This window comes from Panthera onca, chromosome D1 (assembly GCF_046562875.1).
Source record: "Panthera onca isolate mPanOnc1 chromosome D1, mPanOnc1 haplotype 2, whole genome shotgun sequence".
Taxonomy (NCBI): Eukaryota; Metazoa; Chordata; class Mammalia; order Carnivora; family Felidae; genus Panthera; species Panthera onca.
Genome location: NC_138348.1, coordinates 70,588,655 through 70,610,672, shown reverse-complemented (window position 1 = coordinate 70,610,672; position 22,018 = coordinate 70,588,655). Strand labels below are relative to the sequence as shown.

The following is a 22,018-nucleotide window of genomic DNA, read 5'->3' as shown; positions in this document are numbered from 1 at the left end:
GAGTTCAAGATTTGAAAGAGGACAATACTGAGCTGTAGAGATTGCTGAGGGCAATGATCCAGGAAGAAGGTGTGGCATGTGCAGAGGCACTCTGGTGGGAATAATAGACATGAGGTCAGGAAGATGACAGGGGTCATGCTGAGTCGTTAGAGCACTGTAATAACTTTAAGTTTTGCCTTGAGTGAGATGGGAAGACACGGGGTTTGATCAGAGATGTGATAGGATTTGATGTAAACAATCATTCTGGTGGTTATGTTGAGCCTGGATTTTAGTGGGAGAAACTGGAAGCAGGAGATTAGCGAGGACTCTATTTGCAGCATCTGAGAGAGAAATTGTGGGAAGTAGTCAAAGACGACATGCTTTTTTGAACAGGCAGCAGATAGGATTTCCTGACAATTTGAATGGAGGTTATAAGAGAAAAAGGATTCTGGGATGGCTCCGCAGTGTTTGGTTGTAGCATCTAGAAGAACGGAGTTGCCATTTTCTGAGGTAGGAGCCCTGAGATGTGGAGATGTCAAGACCTAGTTTTGTATATGTTAAAATCTAGAAGACCTCTAAGAGCAGATGCCACGTAGATAGCTGTGCATGATTCTGGAGTTCAGGAGGAAAGTCCAGGCAGCAGGTCAGAGGACCAAGTACTGATCCCTGGGCACTCCCACATTTGGATGAGAAAATGAGGCTACACAGAGGAAAAGTAGTAGAGGGCAAAGGCATTTTCCAAAAAAGCTGAGATTGGAACTCCGTGATCTCTTCTCAGTGTATAACCCTAATAAGATTACATGTAATTAGCCTGAAATTTCTTTTCTTCTGCTATTTTCAGTAGTGAGGTGGGAAAATGATGAACTAGAGAAGAGTACACATTATAGGCTCTCTCTTGAAAGCATCAAAACTTGGGTTTACTCACTGTATGTCTGCTAGTTGGTGAGTCACTTTGCAAAGTAGGAAAGTGATTAAATGGTTGTCTCCCTCTATGCTATCAACAGTGCACTTTCTTTCAAGTCACTGGGAGTTCTAACCTAGGCCAGAGTGTCCCTGATATGATTGGAGATGGCTTTCACTAGGTTTTGGGGAGGTGGGAGATGTTTAAATCTAACTCTGAGAGCAATTATGTAAACTTAAGTTTCAGGTCTATGAAAAAATTTGTAAACTAAGTTCATCATGTAGATTGAAAGTCAGCTTTTATTTGCCAAGAATGTTCAAAATGATGATAATTAACATTGGAATAGTACTTTCAAATGTAGAAAGTTTCTAACATTTACTTTCTTATTTGGCTTTCACAAATCCTCTGATTTTTCTCACTCTTTTGTGAAACTCTTTGTTAAGAACTCCTGCTTGTTGTTCACGTGAAATGGCTTTAAGAACCCTAATCATTCTGATTCCTTCCCCTGGATACTCTGTAATTTGTCGATCGCCTTTCTTTCTTTTTTCTTTCTTTCTTTCTTTCTTTCTTTCTTTCTTTCTTTCTTTCTTTCTTTCTTCTTTCTTTCTTTCTTTTGTAGCAGCCAGGTCTGTTGATTACATACCAACAGACTGGACAGAGCATGGTATAATGAGGCTTTAACTTACCTTGGTTACATCACATTTTAAATTTTTTATAGTATTTTACTGCATTAATTTATCTTAACAGCTGTATCAGGCTGTTGACATGTGTACACTCATGGTCATCTAAAAGCCTCCTTATTTTTGCAAATAGTATGCTATCAAATAAGATCTTTATGCTACTGATATGAGCTGCTGATAATTTGAGCCCAAGTGTAGGATTTTACACTACACTTAAATTTTCCATTAAAATTAAATCCATTTAAATTCCATTTAAATCCATTAAATTTTCTTCTGAAGCTTTAATCTATGGTTCCAGTTTCATTTTTAATCTATTTGCTTATAAAAGTAAAGTGTCAGTTTCAGTTAGGGTTATGTGCATACAAGTTTGGAAGAGACCCTAAAAACAACGACACATGGCTGTTGACAAGGGGTTGCTTTCAGGTTCTAGAGGCTGACGTCACTTTCTAGCCACGTAGCCTTTCACAACCTGGTGATTTACCTCTTCAAGGTCAGAAGGAGAATCTGTCCCCAGTCATCTACAATGAAGTCTTATGTAAGGTAACCTAATTAAGGGAGTGAGTATCCCATCATATGCATAGGTCCTGGCTATAGTCAATGGTCATGTATTCCAGGAGGTAGAAATCTTGGGGATGGCATAGACTTCTGCCCACTATACTTGTTTTTAGACAAGAATAAGTATTCTGGAAAGGTTAAGGGTAAAAGACATGTAGCAGCTGGGTTTGCCCACACCAACTCCTCTTTTTTAAAGTTTAGAAAACAATAGCTTTACTAGAAGCTTACCCAATAGACGTCTGCTTATATTTCATTAGTCATAGCTACCCTTAGCACAAGGAAGCCAGGGAAATCAAGTTTTTGCTACCTACATATATTGGGATTCTGTTGGAAAGGAAGAGGAGATATCATGTATTGTGTAGATAGCCAGGGCATGAATGGAAATGCCAAAGTGCAGAAAGTAAATGTTATCTAGTTTAGGAAAAATAGGACTTAATAATGAAAAACAAGGGGTGCCTGGGTGGCTCAGTCAGTTAAGCATCCAACTCTTGATTTCAGTGCAGATCATAATCTCACAGTTCATGTGTTCAAGCCCTGCGTCGGGCTCTGCGCTGATGGTGCAAAGCCCGCTTGGGATTCTCTTTCTCTCCCTCTGTCTCTGCACTGTGTGCTCTCTCTCTCTTTGTCTCTCTCTCTCTCAAAATAAATAAACTTAAAAAAATAATGAAAAACAAACTCACACATAAACTCCTACCCAGGATTAATCACTGTTAACATTGTATTTCCTAATTGCATCATATTATATGCAACCTTAACATTTATCATGGGCATTTTCCATGGCATACTCTGTAAATATAATTTTTAGTAACTGAATCATACTGCGTCATAAGTCTGTACCATAATATCCTCTATAATTGGCCCTCCTTTTCTTATTATACATTTAGGCAATTTTTACTTTTCTCTGTTATAATGTCATGATAAGTATCTTTATATGTAAATTATTTTATATATTTAAGATTCCTTAATTGGGCTTTATTCTTTTTTATTGGACTTTATTCTTAATAGAATTACTAGATCAAAGGGAATAGACATTTGTACAGTTCTTATTATATATTTCCATATAGATTTTCAAAAATGATGAGCTAATTTATACTTGCCAACAATGAACAGAAGTGTTTATACCTCTATAAGAACACTCTAAAAATCCAAATTTCATCATGTCACTTCTGCCTCTTGTATGTCTAACAAAAATTTGCTCAGCATGCCTTTTATGACTTCATCCAAACTTCTGATAAAATGAGGTTAGTTCCCAGCAGAATCTTGAGCTCTGTGCTACGATCTACTCATTTTACCACGGAGCCTGTCCAAATGCACCTTGTTCACAGGATGTGATGGGGGGCATTATACTAAAGAAAAGGTTTGAAAGGCAGTCTCTTGATTGCTCAAACTGAAATATTTATTATAAAAGAAAAGGAAGTTAGTTTCTTGTGTTAGGTTTGCCTTCTCTGTGTCATCTGTTAACCTTGTGCTACATTATTTAAGCATTCGGCTTTCCCTTCATGACAATACTTTTGCTCTGAATAAATCCCAGTACTGTCTTCTGCTTTTATCATTTTCTCCAGGCATGTCTTTAGACTTGGTTTGAGCATCCTGAGCCTATTTGGATGAGTTCAGACCACCCTTGAATCTTTTCTGAGTTTACTTCCCTTCTACTTGTGTACATGTTATTTTTAAAACTAATCTTAACTGAGATGTTCCTGTAGTCAAACTCATTTCTTTTAGATCTCCTTCCTCTTTCTTCTTCACTGGGCTACTCATGACTGTATAGTTAGAATTTCTGTTCCTGAGTTTATTGTCTTTATTTTTCTCCAGACTCAATCTTATGGGTTGTTTTCCATCTGTGAAAAAAACCTACATATATGTTTCCATTTATTCTCTATAATTTTATTTTCCAGTGTATGAAATATTTCTAGATGTGCTGTCTCCTTCCTATTGTCTGGACTTTGATAAATGAAGATATTGGGACCTACACTATTCATGCTTCAAAATTAATTACTCCTCTGTTCCACACCTTTGAATGTGAATGTTAACGTAGTATGTGCACCTTATAAATAACTTATAAAATAACCAGACTTATAAAATTGAGTGTTGAAATTATCTGTAATCAAACCACCAATTGATTTCACTGCTATCATTTTAGTCTGTTCCTTCTAATCAAGGCTAGGTGTCTATTAAAAAGAACTCCTTTATAGCCCTTTTAGGCTATATTTACACTTAGGGTGTCAGTGCATAAAGTTGGCTTAGTAGCTGTAGACCTAAAGCTGCATATACACAATATCATCAGAAGAAGGAAGAGAGGAAAAGCAAAAGGCACCCAGGGTCAGCAAGAAAAGCTAGGTCCTCTGAATCATATTTTACAATGCAAGAAAGTATATAATACACCTTGAATAGTTCTCCAGAACAAAGTTAAAAATTTTTTAAATTAAAAAAATATGCTTATATATTTATTTTGAGGGAGAGAGAGTGAGTGGGGGAGGAGCATAGAGAGAGGGAGAGAGAGAATCCCAAGCAGTCTCCTTGCCGTCAGTGCAGAGCCCAGTGTGGTCTTGATCTCATGAATTGTGAGATCCTGACCTGAGCTGAAATCAAGGGTTGGTCACTTAACCAACTGAACCACCCAGGAGTCCCCAAAGTTAAGATTTTTAAAGTTTATAATTGAAGCAGAAATGTTCTTTATCTGGCAAAGTTACTGTCCTTTTGAAAAGACTTAATTCAGTGAAAATCTGTAAAAATAACCAGAAATCTGAACTAAGGTCAAGTCTTAACTTCCAGGAGCCTCATTTATTCCTTTAAAAAGTTATTAAGCAACTACTTCATACCTTTCTGATGAGGTACATCTTTTCAGGTCATTTCTGTCTCACTCTACTTACCTCTTTTTGCATGTCCAATATAAGAGCTTCAATGTCCACTTATTCTGCATATGTTAAAGTTATCAGACACCACTAGATATGTATCTGCTTAATAGTGCACAACTTTATGGAAAAATATTTTCCTATTTTTTAAAAAAATCATACCTTGCTATGTCTGTCTAAAATATGAATATACTAGTGTTGGGTTGCCTGGGTGGCTCAGTTTGTTAAGCATCTGACTCGATTTAGGCTCAGTCATGATCTCATGGTTCATGAGATCGAGCTCCACATTGGGCTCTGTGCTGACATCTCAGAGCCTGCTTGGGATTCTCTTTCCCTCTCTCTACCCCTCCCCTGCTTGCTCTTTCACTCTCAAAATAAATAAAAAATAAACATATAAAAATAAAATAAATAAAATAAAACATGAATACATCAGTGTAGATAATTACAAATGTGCATAAAGCTTTATATTAGATACAACTGAGGGTTTCCTGATTTTGTGGTGATTCTTTCGTGGCCATTTTTGTGCTTCTACTCCCAAACATTCCCTTTCAGTTTCCCCCACAGGTTTTCCAAATGAAAGTTACCATTTCCTGCATACTCTGTCCCTGAAGTCATCGTAATTGGCTAATAGTGTCTATATGACCTGAGTGGGGCCTCTCCTGGGACCATTCTCTCCTGGACCCTTAGTTGCTTTAATCTTCAGTGTGAAGATGTGACTGAAGCCAGACTCATCTGAGTTCTTCCCCAGCACTTCTCCAGCTGAGTTTGGGGCTAAGGGACCTTTCTCTTGGGTGGTAAAGCTATGAGGATGTAAGCCCAGAGCCTGCTGGCAGCTCTCTCCCTCTTTACATGCAGAAAGCTGCTGAACAGATAGGGAAGAATGAAGCTGACCTGATGGTGTTTGAGAGCCTAATTTTATTTCCTAAGGTTTTTGGAGTGGCCTGGGTCATTCAGCAATTCTGTAACCCCTGGGAGCTACCCTTCAAATGACCTAGGCAATTCAATGGATTTCTGATTTTTGCAACCAAGAACTTATGGCTAATCATGTTGATAGAGTGCACTTGCTGTAGTAAATGATAGCTTAAATAAACGTCCTGTTCTTAAATTCTCAACTTGAGAAATCTTTCCCATTAAAGAAACGTTATTCTTAGGACTTGCACCAGTTTAACTGCATTGGAAAAAAGGCAGAATATAAATTCTCTCCTTTCACAGCTGATAAAACTAATGCCTGAGAGAAGACTTGACCTGTTCATAGTGACTAAGCTAGTTGTAGTAACATCAGGGCTAGGACCCAGCTCTCTTAATTAATGAACTGTCTAAAGCTATCCTGAGTTTAAAGAAAGTTCAGTATAATAGACTACAATATAAAAGAGCTCACAATATTTTGTTGTAATTTTAATTGGTATTAGTCCATTCTTCTCTCCCTTTCACAGCTCAGTTCATTCATAAATTACTTGTTGGGCATGTATGTGCCAACAGGCCCTATATAAGCTGCTGGTAACAGTCCAAGTGCATAAAAGTGCCACTTCTGCTCTCAAGAAGTTTACTACCTACTGCGAAGGTAAATTTCTAAAAGACATTGCAGCCATTAAAGCTACTTTAGGGACTGTGATGGAAGCACCTGAGAGACATACCCAACCCGACCCAGCTCAGGTTGGGACATGGGGCATTGGCCAGGGAAGGCTCCCCAAAGGGGATGATGTCAGGACCTTGTCATCACGTCAGGCCCATTGTTTCCAGCTTTATTATTAACATTGTCTCTCGCTACTCTCCTATTAAAAACATACATAAACTTCCTTTGGGGCTAGCATCAGAAAAATGGAGAAAGGCAAAAATATCTAGCGCTGCTTAGGTAAGGGTGGAAGACCACAAGTATAACACAAAGTCAGTTAACAGATGTCTCTCTGCATCCATCCCCTCACCATCCATAGCCACTTCTAGAGGCGCTGCACTACTCCTCAGCAGTAATTGCCAACTTGTGCAGAGAGGAACACTAGTTATATGAGATAGCGTTCTGTGAGATAAGAGTTCTGTGATCAGATGAGGTAATGGAATACTGTATACTTGTTCTCTACTTGGAGATGGGAGAGGAAAGTGGAGCTGCTTAATTCTCTCTGACCCTCCCATCCCAACCCGAATCTGCCTTTCCTCGATTCATGTTGTTGTTGCGGATCCTTATCCTCTGCTCCCAGTTCTGCTGTGTTTCTTTGGTTCCTCACATGTCCCCCCACCCCAGATGCTAAAACCCTTTTCCATCTAATGCAAGAAGTTCAATCACATGCTACATTGCATAAGCTTTTAGGACTCGAGCAATCCAGTGGTAAAGAATCATCTTGAGGGGCGCCTAAATGGCTCAATTAACCGTCCGACTTTGACTCAGGTCATGATCTCAGGGTTCATAGGTTCCAGCCCGGCTTTGTGCTGACAGCTCAGAGCCTGGAGTCTGCCTCAGATCCTGTGTCTCCCTCTCTCTGCCCCTCCGCCACTCATGCTCTGTCTCTGTCTCTCTCTAAAAAACAAATAAACATTATTTTTTTTATAAAGAAACATTTTGGAATTTTTTTTAACTTAGCTTTTCATAAAATTATTTGGCCATAAGATGCCTTTTTTTTTTCCTACCTTGTTATGAAACTTCAGAACCCACTTTGACATACCTTGCTCTAACAAAGAAGTATATTATGTTTGTGCCTGCAAACTTTCTCATAGACAACTTAGTATTTAATCAAGTGTTTTCTTTTTTTTCAGGGCTTATTATATTCTGGCCCTATTTCTGAGTTCTTTCACATAGCTCATTTCTTTTTAATAACATCTTAAACAAACTTGTGAAGCTGACATTTTTTCTCACAATTATAGGTAAAGAAACTGAGGCACCAGTCATGCATGATTGCATGCTTGGTGACTTTTGGCGATTTCCCTGAGGTTACATAGTTAGCAATTGGCAGGGCTAGGATAGTTCTGAGTCCTTTTACTGTACCTTTCCTTTTAAATAAACCAATTTGTAAGCAATAAAAATTCAAGATACCCAACGATTATGAAACTGGAAAATGTACCCAAATTTCACCTAAAAGTTCAAAGCAGAGTAAAATGAAATCCTTGTGAATCAATTAGATGTCAGTAGCTAATTACTTCCAAGTGAGATATATCCACTCTGTAGGCCTACAGATAGAGATGGAGTAAGGATAATCCAAGCAAGGCACATTGAGAGAATGGCCTGTGGTTTAGTTCAGTTGGAGTTCAGCTAAGTGAGGGGAGCCAGCAGAGATGAGCCAAGAGAATTAAAGGGGAGCCCTGTTGGTTGGCTCAATGTAGTGGTTTGGACTAATTCTGATTAGGTAAGGTGAGACAGCAACGTTTTTCGAGCTGGGAATTAGGGTGAGGTATCATGGTCACTACACTTTAGTTAGAGTAGTCAGGGGATAGTTTGAAAGGAGTATGGAAAACAGTGGCCATGGGAAGAAAACAGAGGGATGTGACCATAGACGAGACTACATAGGGCCTGGCTTAGGGCAAAATGTCACAACAATTGTGAGATGGAGCTCATCATTATCGTTATGTCTGAGCAGAGGCAGGAGACGCCAGGGCTAATAAAATAATCACATAATGACTGGCACCATGGTTTATTAAAGTGAAGATTGTAGAGAGTTTGATGAATAGTGCCTGGTCCATGAAAAGAGATCAATGATTATTTGCTGAATAATAAGTTATTTCATTTAGTTACATGATACATCAATATTACATGGTAGGAACTATGAAATGACGCATCTCTTCTTTGCTACTACAAGCTTGTAGAATGAAGAAAAGGGTAGTGTTATTCCACAGAAAAAATAAAATTAAAAAAAAAAAGAAAAAAAAATTATATAGCCTATGCTAAGCACTGCCTTAAGGAGGTTGCCCAGTCCAAGAATGACTTGTTATCTGAGTGTGGAATTTAGGAGTTAGACCTCAGAGACACGGAAGTGTAGACTTTGGTTCTACCATTGAAGCCAGGGTTCTGGTAGTTGGCTAGTACCATGGCATTCCAAACATAAAGGGAGTGCTAAAAGATGCATTTGTTTATTTTGTCAGTACATCATCTTTTATGCATACTTTTTGTTGCTTGTGTTTTCCCCCACACTGATGTTATCCTAACAATGGTGGTAGAAAGCATTTCATTTATGCTATCAGGAAAAGCAAAGGTTTCAAACTCTCTGCTAGAGTTAGTTGAGGGCTGGACAAAAGGGCCGTATATTAAGAAAATATAAACTACAGGCCTGAGAAGTAGTTGTAAAGCTCGAATTGACCATTCATTCAGTTTCATAAAAATTCTTGAGAAAAGATGATAATAAAATATTCATATATAATATATAGTCATAAATATATATGATGTTACCCAATTTCTACTTTTGCCCCTAATATAATTATTTCTAATTCTCATAATTCTGTCAGGAGGGTGCTATTATCTTTATATTCTAGGTGATGCCCAATAAAGGTGAATATTTTGCCTAAGTTTATTATCTAGTTATTAAATAGTGGAAGTCACCTGAAATAGCTTTTGAAATATCAGGGCATAAATAATTATTTTTAAAAGAGCAAAAGAAGTATCTAATGCAGGTCTGCTCAGCTGCAAAGCCTTTAGTAGTTCAGCTTGATTTTTATAAAATGTTTCAGTCAGTCTTCCTTCCATTTCACCCAAAAATAATGGTGTCAGATCATAACTGAAAAACAAGATAAGGAAAGGAAGTTTGACTTGTGAAATAAATTCTGTTGTGAATAAGTTTTCCTTTTCACTCCCTGCAGAGATCACCCCCATCTAAAATTATTTTCGGGTTGAAACCTGGACTTGTTACTCTGGAGGGCCCTTGTTAACAAGCTCATTCATTTGTTCATGCATTCTTTCATCCGTTCATTCATTTACTCAACGTGTTCCAGGTGCCTACTGTCAGCAGGCACTGTGCTAGACACTGGGATGTAGCCACGAAGCCCCCCAGGAGCTCCCAGTGCAGTGGAGGACACAGACTAACAAGCCATTACGTATTGACCAGTGGCAGGTGCTAGAATAGAGGGATGTTTGTCCAGCCTCTGGGAGTCAGAGGCAACTTCTCACAAGAGGATTGTATTTATCTGAGGACCGATACGTAATGTGTAGGTGCTTCATCCGTGTGTATCATTTAATTCTTACATTCTAACAAGAACCCTATGACATGTGGTTATCATTAGCCTCATTTTACAGTTTAAGCAGGAAGGCTCAGGGTTTGGATTTGCTCTTGGTCCCAGAGTCAGGGACAGTAGCAAGTTTTAAAGCTTGATTCCAAAGCTCATTCTCTTTCCATTATATCCTGCTGCTTCCTGGGACAACAATGTTCCAGTCTTAATCCTCAGACTTGGCACACAGAGGTTCCAGAGTGCAAGCATTTAATTATGATAGAGATGAATTATTAAACAGATAATTTCTACTCATAGTTAACACTCAAAAAATATGACTTTGAATTGAGTAAGTCCAGCAAATACTGTGGACACACAGTTTATTCTGTAAGTGTATCACTCCTCAGTCTTCTAACCTGTAAAATAGATTAGTAATATATCCACCTCTCAGCATGTACTAAGGGTGAAATGTGGTTACTCATGAAGCATATATAGCATAGTACCTGAGTAAATGTTCAATAGTAAGTGTTCAGTAAATACTAGCAAGTATTACTATTAAAAAAAAATATTTATTTTGAGAGAGAGAGAGAGAGAGAGAAAGCATGCATGTATGAGGGAGGGAGGGACAGAGAAAGAGAGGAAGAGAAAGAATTCCAAGCAGGCTCCACGCTGTCAGTGTAGAGCCTGATGCAGGGCTCAATCTCATGAACCGTGAGGTCATGACCTGAACCAAAATCAAGAGTCAGATGTTTAACTGACTGAGCCACCCAGCAAGTGTTACTGTTAATATTTTGGGCTGGTGGGCCATTTATCTTCTCAAACTGATGTATGAGCAAGTATTTTTACTGAAGGCTGCTGTCTTCATTAATAAGGTTTATAAAATCTGGCTTAATGGTAGTTTTTATGCTTCTATTTATTCTTTATTGTCTTTTCAAAACTGATTATTGGGTAGGCAAACACTGTTTCAGTATACTACTCATAGTGAGGGACATTAAAAAAACACTGTATTGAAAGCCAAATGTTAATAGAGACAAAATCTATGAATGTTTTGATTCTTTATAGCCATTAGTGGTAAGTCATACATTACATATTGAAGTTGGCAGTGTATCTCAGGAATGGTAAACTCTAAAAAAGATCTTGGGAACTGTGTGTCCCTAGTTAGCCTGCTGTGGGAAAAGAGACGGGGATGGTGAACTCACATTCCTCTAGGAGCCATGAAGTTAAGGGTATGAGAGAGGTAGGTGGCAAACTGGAGAGTGAATATGTGCCATTTAAAGACATTTAAAATAAAAAAAAAATAAGTAAATAAATGCCTGTGGGCCAAACATACCACACTGCAATTGCTCATTCATAATTTTTGAAATTTAGAAAGAAAGCCCTGGCCACCAAGGTAGGAGACTTGAGTCTTCATTCTTTCCATGGACATTTATAGAGAGGAGTATGGCTCAGTAGGTTAAGAGCAAGGGCTCTGGGCTTCAGTCTGGCTTTGCCATCTAACAGCGCAGAACTTTCAGGGGTCAGAGGAGAAGGATCTGAGCATGGGCTGGGGAACTAGGTGCTGAAAGTTTGACTTGCTGGCTGCGTGACCCTGGGAAAAATTTTAACTTCTCTATCCTTCCATTTCCTCGCCTGAGTTTTTGTGAGGATTAGCTTAGTTCGTAAAGGTAAAGTAGATAAATGGTACCTCGCAAACAGTAAGTTTCAACAGGTTTCAACTAACTTTGGCAGTTTTGTTTAGAGGCTTCTTATGCACCAAACACTGTGCTGGGAGCCAGGAACACAAACATAATAAGATAAAATCCATTTTTAAGAACACAGGCGATAAGTGGTTATGAGTCACTGGTAAGTGCCAGGTGTGTACAAAGTGCCAAGCAGCCCTGACGATACATTTCATAATGCTGAGAGAAGGCTACTTAGCAGAGATATTTACAGAAACAAAGAAGTATGCAAGCAGCAAGAGCTAAGAGGCAGCCTGTGTGATGCCAGGCAAGTCACTTTCCTTCTCTGTTGCGTTAATTTCTGCATGTGTCAAAGAGATCAATTTGAATTAGTGGTATCTGATTTCCCTGGTAAGTGGCAAGTTTGGAGATGTTTCACGGCTGAGGTGGGGTTTCTGAGGCTGCTAGATTGATGGCAAGGGCATCAGAGAAGAGAGCTTTAAAGTGTGAGGCCCGAGGGCTACAGAAGACAGGGGAGAAATGGGGTATAACATGAACTTGGACATCTAACATGGAGGACAGGGGCTGAGGCAGGGCTACAGTAGAGTGGAGAGATCTTGTCAGAGGGACACAGTCTTTGGAGCTGATTTTATCTGTAGACTTTCCTCTTCTTCACCAGTATCTACATGCTGACAATGTGACTCTGTCCTATGTTGAAATCAATGACAATATAGCTCCATCTGTCCTTCCCAGTGCCTGTTAGGTAGATGCAAAGTAACTTTCAGACAACAGGGCATCATTAGGACGTGGTTTTTCTGAAGCACACTCTTCAGTGTAAAATCATGGGGTTTGGATGCAAGCAGACCTTTGCTTGGGCACTTACAACCTTTTGGCCATAGACCTTGAGAAGTCAACAGGGAGAAGAAAAAGAAAATACAGAAGCTCCAAGGGTTGGAGCTGGAAACCAGATTCTGCCCCTTCCTGTCCCTGAGACCTGGTGTATGCCATTTAGCCTCCCTGTACCTCACTTTTCTCATTGGTAAAATGAGGTCAGAGCCTCCCACCTCGGCTTTCTTGTGAAAATTAAATGAAATGCCAACTTCTGAGAACAGTGTTGGAGATAGAGGGCTCAGTTTAGAGGAGCCCCAGTAGAAGAAGCTCAAGATTGAGAGGAAGCCGTTACCGGAAGGATGGGGGGTGATATTACAGATGAGGGAGGAAAGAAGTACAAAGCAGACAAAAACACAGGTGTCCATTGTGCCTGCCCCATATTAGATATGAACTAAGGCAAATGAAAACCAGCAAACTGCTTAGCACTTATGTGCTCAATAAACAAGTACTGAATCTTAGAGAAAGAAAGTATTTGAAAAGCCCTGTTCTGCGCAAGACTTCTTACAGTGGTAGTGTTACCCTGCGGGCCATCTGCTCTAATTAAAATTTCACGGGGCTGAGGAATTTAGTGCCCTAACCTCAGGGCCTCTGGTACACTTGGTGTTTTGTTTGAGGTTGATGTATTTGGAAAGATTAGAGGAGGAAGAATTCTTTGCCAGTTTTTAACTAGGCAGAAGTGAAGGTTTTCTGCTAGAATATTTTTGCTCTCTGGCACTGGGGGGTCAGAGATTAAATAATTTGCCACCAGACAGATGTTCTGAAGAGCTAATTAAAAAACTGACAAGTACCCAAGACCTCATATAGTTAGATTTATATTCCATCCTCTACAGGAAGATCACAATCACTACAGCTTAAAATCCCTATATTAAATGATACTTCCAGAAAGTTCATTTTGAAATTAAAAAAAAATGGCATTAAAGACATTCTTAATTATAGAAGTATGTCTCAAATCTGGATGCATATTTTAAAGAAATGGAGAACCTTTTTAAAAATACTTACGCTGGGCCCCATCCCAGACCAATCATATCAACGTCTGGGAGGAGGGTCTCAGTAACAGATTTTTTTGAACTCTTTAAATGATTTGAATATGCAGCCAGGATTGAGGAACTACTGATCTAGAAATAAAACTATTTTAATCTCTGTATTAATCCTGGGAGACACTACAATGTAATATATGTGAACAGAATAAGAATTGGAGTGAGGTCGGTTTAAGCCGAAAAGACAGGTTGATCACAATCACATACTCCCCTGGGTAAATTACTTAACCTTGTCAAAGGTCAAAGTTTTGTTACCTTTAAAATATGGCTATTAGCTTTTTAATAGATTTTTATGAGGATTGGATGTGAACATTATGTCATAAGTAAAGGACCTGCTATATGCCCAGCATGGAGTAGACACTCAGTAGTCACCCTGGTGGTCACTACCATTTATTTATTTTTTTTTGTTTTTGTTTTTTTGGGTTTTTTTTTTAACATTTATTTATTTTTGAGAGAGAGAGAGAGACAGAGCATGAGTGGGGGTGGGGCGGTGGGTAGAGACACACACACACACACACACACACACACACACACACACACAGAATCGGAAACAGGCTCCAGGCTCTGAGCCGTCAGCACAGAGCCAGATGCAGGGCTTGAACTTACAAACCGTGAGATCATGACCTGAGCCGAAGTTGGACTCTTAACTGACTAAGCCACCCAGGTGCCCCATCACTACCATTTATTTTTACTAAAATGCTTTGCTGGGAATTTTAAGCCTTTTTCTTAGGTATGCTTATTAATATGAATGAAAAGATTTTGAGTAGAGACACAAAGATGAGCATACATAAACCTAACACAGTCTGCACAATAGAGCATCTTGTCACACTGCAATTTGTAAATACATCATAGTCAGATTCAGCCTGAGCGTACATATCATCAAAGTCATAGAGCATATAAATTTCCTCCTAGAGATGTTACTGCTCTCTAGAATGAATGCCAATAAACATTCCCAGGTAGCATTTTGCACTTAAGCCAGCAGCTGTGTTTCTTTACAATCACCTGGAAAATGTGGACTTAGCTGTGACGACTTGAGTGCCAAGTAGCTCAATCAATTATATTGCAATATAATTGCCCAAAGGGTCTGAACCTGTAGTTCTATCAGGTGCATTTTGATTATCCACGCTAGCCATGGACAGAAGGAGAGAGGGAAGTTTGCTGTTTTGCCATTCCTTATCTGAGCCTAGGCCCTTGGCTGTGACCTCAGTGGTATATAGACAGACAGTAGGACCAGCAATACAAATGAACCTTGCTGGAGGCCCTGAATACATGTTCCTACCTTTTTTTTTTTTTTTTAAGAGAGGGGTTTATTTTATTTTATTTTATTTTATTTTATTTTATTTTTTAAATGTATTTATTTGTTTTGTAGAGAGAAAGCAAGCAAGCATGGGGGAGAGGCAGAGATAGAGGGAGAGAGAGACTCCCATGTAGGCTCCAAACTGTCAGCTCAGAGCCTGACATAGGGCTTGATCCCACAAACTGTGAGATCATGACCTGAGCCAAAATCAAGAGTCAGGCGCTTAACTGACTGAGCCACCCAGTCACCTCAGCTCCCACCTTTTTTATGCTGGAAACATGTGTCCTGGCCATAGTGTTCCTTTATTTGTTTGTGGGACTATTTTGGCGGAGCTGAGATGAGGGTCTGGCGCTAAGCCTGTGCTTTCAGCATTTTATCCCTTACTTTTTATTGTAAGCATATGGTAAATATTGTGGTACGTATTAGTGTTTACTCTTCTCCTTGGACTTGTACCTGTCCCCACCACTTACTAGTGTGTGTCTTGAGGTCAGCCAATTACCCCTTCTCAATCTGTTTCCTCAGCTGCAAAATGAAGGAATCAAATACACATATTATTGTGTTCTGCCAATGATAAAATGAAAATATAGTGATAACATTTGTTGAATGTGTATTTCTGAGTAGTTGAGTATTTCACGTGTTCTCACTATTAATATATATTAACTTATAACCACCTGTAAAGTAGATCCCTTAATTCCCTTTTTTACAGATAAGGACACTGAGGTATGGAGTGGTTAAAGTAATTTTTTCAAGGTCACACAGCCAGAAAGTGGAGGAGCTGAGTTTGGCTTCATGCCTGTGCTCAAAACACTGCATACCAGGCCGTTTCATAGAGGGCATGTGGTAAATAATAGTGTTTGCTCCTCTTCTGAGCTTCCTCTGACAATTTCTGATCTGAAATAGGTATGGCATGGCAACAGCACCATGGTTTGCCTGATAGCCATTTACTAAATACTTATTGATAGATTAATTGATAAAACAGTGCTCAGGTTGTGTACAGTTTTGCCTAGTAATGGATTTGTATCATATTGTGTTTATTGACACTTGACCTGCAGAAAACCCTCAGTGACTCTACGTGGCCCCTTAGCATTCAAGGCTCTTCAGTGATCTGGAGTGATCTGCCCTTTCCAACCTCATTATACCTCTGCTATTTATACAAACCTTGCTGGGGTTTAAGCTCAGTTAAGGATGGGACTTATTTGGTCATCTTTTTCTTTGTATGTCTACTACTTGGGGGAATCTGAATAATATTGACGGAATGAATGACTGAATGTGTCTCAGCCATCATGAGCTGCCACATTGTTCCTATGTGCAAAAAAGCAGGTGCTAGCACTTCTTGGCTCTGATGGATCCCTTTGTCCAGCCCCATCCTCCATGATCCCATGTCCTAGTCCTGACCCCAACTAGCTTTTACCAGGTGTTAAACTTTCCAACAGTTTTACCAGCATCATCCTATCTTTTGTGAAAATGATCCTGCTAGGCTGCCACTAATTGGGCTTAGGTTTTTCTTGTGTTTCTTATAATGATGATGAGTTTTCATAGATTTGTCCACACTTGCATTTCACTCACCTCATTACTGGATTTTGCCAATTTGCACATTAATGAAAGTAAACCCTATTTAAAGGGCATGTTAAGGGGCGCCTGGGTGGTTTGGTCGGTTAGGCGTCCGAGTTCATCTCAGGTCATGATCTCGCAGTCCGTGAGTTCGAGCCCCGCGTCGGGCTCTGTGCTGACAGCTCGGAGCCTAGAGCCTGTTTCAGATTCTGTGTCTCCCTCTCTCTCTGCCCCTCTCCTGTTCATGCTCTGTGTCTCTCTGTCTCAAAAATAAATAAACGTTAAAAAAAATTTTTTTTTTAAATAAAAAATAAAAAAAATAAAGGGCATGTTAATATATGAGTGGAAGTTTAAAAAATACTACTGACTAGTCTAACTTTACATTGTAGGTGAAGGGGGGCCTTTTTAATGCTTAAGATGTGTTTTTCCTATTACATAAACATGTTTTTCTTCTAATGTATGAAAGAGAAAGGAGCTAAGATTTATTTAGCACCTATGAGGCCTAACACTGCAGTAAGAACTTCTGTTTGTTATTGCGCTTGATCTTCAGAACAATCCTGGAAAGGAATATAGCATGATAAGAACCAGGCTTTGATGTCAGAAAGACCTAGGTGTGGCCCCCAACCCACCCACTGCATGATCTTGGGGAAGTCTCTTAATGATCTTGGCAGGTCAGGTCTAGTGACCCAGAAGAGGTCCTACAGGATGAGCCAAGAGGATCTCTGGCTGAGCTTAGGATGGAAATCAAATGCAAGCCAGCAGGAGGTGAAAGCAGAACTTACTGATGATGTAGAGAGAGCAGATACAGATGGAGGGTCCAGGAGACTCAGAAAAGAAAGGAGCATGAGTCTTGTCTTTGTTTCAGGTCTGGGGGTTTTGATTAAGGATAGGTGGTCCAGTGGTGTATGTACTCTCTCAAGAATCCAGGAACTGGTGAGACAAAGACAAAGACCCAGGTGTCATTCATGGGAACCAAGGGTCCTTGGTAAAAAGATGTCTAGTGCTGGTGGTCTGGAATATGCATATAGTTTAACACACCTAGTAAAAGCCAGTTGGTAAAAGCCAGGATGTCTCATCTGGTCCTTCCTTAGATGTTATCTCTTCTAGAGAAATCATTAACTCCTTGTCCCTTACAAGGAGGGCATGAGCTATATGCATTGTGAGGTGTGTGTAAAGCAGAGTAGGGGGGTGCAGATGTTGGCAGAAATAGAAACAGGAAAGGGAGAAGAAAGCAGATTTTTACGGAGTCCTTCAGTTTCCCTGTCTCAGGAATCTACCTAAACTTAAGTTTTCTTATCTATAAATAGATATAATGACATCCATTTGGTATTTGAGGTGAGATTTTATTGCTTTCTTCCCTACACACAAACAATCGCCAAATGGGAACAAAAGTGTTGGTTTATTAATGGCTAGATAAGCAACCAAAGTTGCTTGGTTAAAACCAACCAAATGTAGGGGTTCTGCAGAGAGATGTACTGGCCCATGAGGCCAGGGCTCAGAAGGCTGAGTGAAGCTACTCATTTCCACTTTCCTGGAACTGGAGACAGTGGAGGACCTGGACCTTCTAATTGGTCACATAAATAAGTGGCTGGGCTCAAGAGCAAACATGGAGCTGAGTCTCTCCCAAAGAGCCAGGCTCTTTCTAGGTCAGATTGCTGCCCGAGAGCAGATAGTTCAGTTGTGACCCCTGGGCATAATAACTGGCAGAGGAAGACGAGCAGAAGGCATGCCAAGCCTGGGTAAAGACGTGAAGGCGCAGTAAACCACCCAGCAGGGAACAGGGCAGAGGAAGCTGTTCTCTGTGGAATGGCTTTCAGGGAATGGGCACATATAGGAGCAAAAAGTAGCAAGGCCATCCTCAGGCCCAGCCTAACAATAACCGCAAAATCAGTGAGAACACAAACCAAACCCTTACTTCATAGGGCTTTAAATGGGATTAAGTAAATTATGTGTATAAAGTGCCCGGCATGAACACACTGGGCAAGCACCAATGACCACTATAACCTTTAAAGAGAAGCAGTTGTTCATCAGGTAAGTAGTGTCATCAAGACCATTGCATAGATGGAATGGAATGCATAGAGGAATGGAAGGCTCAGAGACATGAATTCTGGTATGGTATAAAAACCAGTAACAACAACAAGAACATCACAAACAAGCAAAACATAATTTTACCTTGTTTTAGATTTGGGAACCCTTGGAAGCATTTTTTTTTTTTTTGTTAAGGGTCTGGACATGAAAGAAAATAATCAGAGGAAATGTCCTGGAACTCCAAAAGTTACTTTAAGCTTTCATAGGAGGTGAGCTCGGAAGTGGACTTGAAGGATGGGGAACATGCTAATGAATATTTGCATCCAATGTCATTAGCCACAGGTGCCATTTGGAAACCATCACCACTTCTTACGTTTTCCACGTAGTATGACTTCATGCAGTGATCTCAAAATGTATCAACAACTGACATACATAAAAAGCTCAGAGATCAGAAGTTATACTTCAGATTGGACAAGGTCTTGCAGTGAAACAAGTTGACAAGAAAGTCCTTATCTCTTTATATTGACTATGATGAAACATGTCAGAGAAGTTTAACAAATTTGACTTTACCGGAGATCAAGGTTTTTTGTTTAGGATGCCAGTAGTAAATATTCTGTATTTCTCTGCTTTCTATTAGCAGGGGGAAAAAAAGCTATTTAATCTAGATTAACCTAATAAAGAGCATATTTGAGATTTAAATGTTTGCTCCACATTTTCCCCAAATTAAAGCTTATTTTATTCTTGAACACAGATTCAAATTTCTGATGTCATTTTTCTTTGAAGAGTTATATCCATCTGGATTGTCTAGGTAATGTCACAGTAATAACCTTAAATGTAGTGACGTCAAACAATAGGGTCATAATTCTCACTTGGTGCTACATGCATCATCACGGGCCACTCGGCTCCTCTTGATTCCCATTCATAGACCTAGGACAAGAGAATTTCCATCTTTGTGCTTCCACGATTTCAGAAGCAGGGAGAAATAAACATGGCAAATTAAGCATTGCCTTTTATTGCTTCTATACAAAAGGGAGACACATCACTTCTCACATGTCATTGTCCAATGAAAGTCATATATCCGTGATTAACTTCAAAGAGGTCAGAGCAGTCCACTTCTCCCATTTGACCGAAAGGCAGACAGCCAGAAAATACTTATAAAATCACTAATGACCACTGTAAGAGGTGTCTTATTATTCCTATTTCATATCAATGTCACGAAAGTAGTATGTGGAAGAGGGCAATTATGAACCTAAGTTAGACTGAAGACTTATGTATCTTATATAATATTATGCTTTACTGTAAGAGTATGTAAAAATGAGAAAGTTGACCTCTACCTTCATTTCAACCTACTAAAAGTAAGTGAGACTAACAAACAGTATTTCTCTGAAGTAACAAAATAAATATATCTGCTTTTGTGAAGGAATGAAAAGTAAAGCTTCTCAAAGGAATGTGAGGCAGGGGAGGAGAAAGAAGATGCGTTGATAGGGCATCCAAGAGATACTTAAATGAGTTGCCAAAAATATTGCTCTTTTGTCATACATAGGTCTCTGCTTCAGCATTATTTTAAAATATTGATAAGAAAAACTTTTGGGGGGGGGGCGGTGCCTGGGTGGCTTAGTCGATTAAACATCTGACTTTGGCCCAGGTCATGATCTCACAGTTTGTGGATTCGAGCCCCACCTTGGGCTCTGTGCTGTCAGTTCAGAGCCTGGAGCCTGCTTCAGATTCTGTGTCTCCTTGTCTCTATGCCCCTCCCCCACTCATGCTCTGTCTCTCAAAAAATGAATAAACGTTAAAAAAAGAAAAAAAGAAAAACAAAAGAAAAACTTTAAAAAAAAATTTTTTTTAACGTTTATTTATTTTTGAGACAGAGAGAGACAGAGCATGAACAGGGGAGGGTCAGAGAGAGGGAGACACAGAATCTGAAACAGGCGCCGGGCTCTGAGCTGTCAGCACAGAGCCCGACGCAGGGCTCAAACTCACGGACCATGAGATCATGACCTGAGCCAAAGTCGGCCGCTTAACTGACTGAACCACCCAGGCGCCAAGAAAAACTTTTTATTTATTTATTTATTTTTACCCCCTCTGTAGGAGAATATAAACATTGATGAAGCCTCCAGATACCTGGTGAAACATATACTTGCAAACGAGTGTGACCTGATGGAGTCCATTGAGCCGGACGTCGTGAAGCCCCATCTCACATCACCCAAGATTGTCAGCTGCTCCAGCTGTGCCAAATCCTAGTAGACTTCTTTGCTGGCATATGATGGAAATAATCCCATTTATCTCATGTCTCAGTTCTTATCAACTTGAGTAAATGTCAGGATAGGGATACACATGCAGCAAGCCAAAGATCTATGCCTGTATATTTCCTATAAGAGAGAAAAATAGCAAATGTTCTTTTCATGTTTTTCCCAGCATCAGCACAGTGTTTACGAGCTTGTTAAATATTTAGTCTGTTCCAAAATTCTGTCTTGTAGCCGACCACAGTTCTGGAGGGCCACAGTTCTGGAGGGCCAGCGTCTGCCCTGTTATTTTCTTCTTGGATTCGGCCATGGCCTCTAGTCTTAAAGAGAAAGGGGAGAAGAGAAGACTAGCTGTCAAGTTCAGCACTGGCTTTCACTTTGCCCCTGGTGCCTTTGTCCAGATTTCAATACACTCTCTGCTGGGCTGACAGGCCTCTTAAGTAGAAACGTTTTTTTTCTCCAGAGATGACCTCCATTTCCAACAGCCCTAAGAGTTGTCTCTGATTTAGCCCTTCAGAGTCGAGTACACAGGCTTCCTGTGCTTTTCTTGCTTTTATTGTCCCTTGCCATGCCCTGAATGTTGGTTTAAGTGAAAACTGTATGAAAAGACCTGCCTCCATATGTGCCTTTCTGTTCACTTTCTCTGACTTAAGCCGTGGGGCTCTTCTGTTCATGTAATATATATTATATATATTTTCACAAGTGGAAAATAAAACATTACAAGATGCTGTTTCCCTATTTCTGAAAATGCTTTAAGTGTCTTAATACTGTGATTTTTTTTGACTGTGTAGCCATGGTTCTCAAGACCCATTTCTAAAATTTTTTTCAAAATGCAATGAGAAAAATACACTTAAAGGAACTTCTGGGCACTATTATACTTAGATGAGTCTATCTATTGTTCATTTCAGCATTTAGGTCAAGCAGTGTATCTACATTTTCTTGGTTAAGGAGAGGAATATATTTTCATATGTTGTAATCAAGAATATGGTCTAATAGCAGACCAATCAACATGCAAAGAAACAACTAAAATATGCATGATAATATTTTGGTTTACCCAATGGCTATGGTGCTGATATGCTGAAGATAGGTACTGCTTTTTTTTTTTTTTTCCATTTTTTTACTTTTGAGAGACAGAGCAAGACAGAGCATAAGCGGGGAAGGGCAGAGAGAGGCGGGGACACAGAATCCAAAGCAGGCCCCAGACTCTGAGCTGTCAGCACAG

At 39.6% G+C, this 22,018-nt stretch overlaps 1 protein-coding gene across 1 annotated transcript in view; it reads left to right on the top strand.

Annotated features, from left to right (window-relative positions):
* Nucleotides 1–21,534, top strand: part of RAB38 (RAB38, member RAS oncogene family) — a 56,944-nt gene extending 35,410 nt beyond the window's left edge. The window contains exon 3 of the mRNA XM_060605406.3: nt 20,642–21,534. Within this exon, the coding sequence (XP_060461389.3) occupies nt 20,642–20,794 (153 nt within the window). The 3' untranslated portion in view covers nt 20,795–21,534. The remainder of the gene's footprint in view (nt 1–20,641) is intronic.
* Nucleotides 21,535–22,018: the final 484 nt, after the last annotated feature.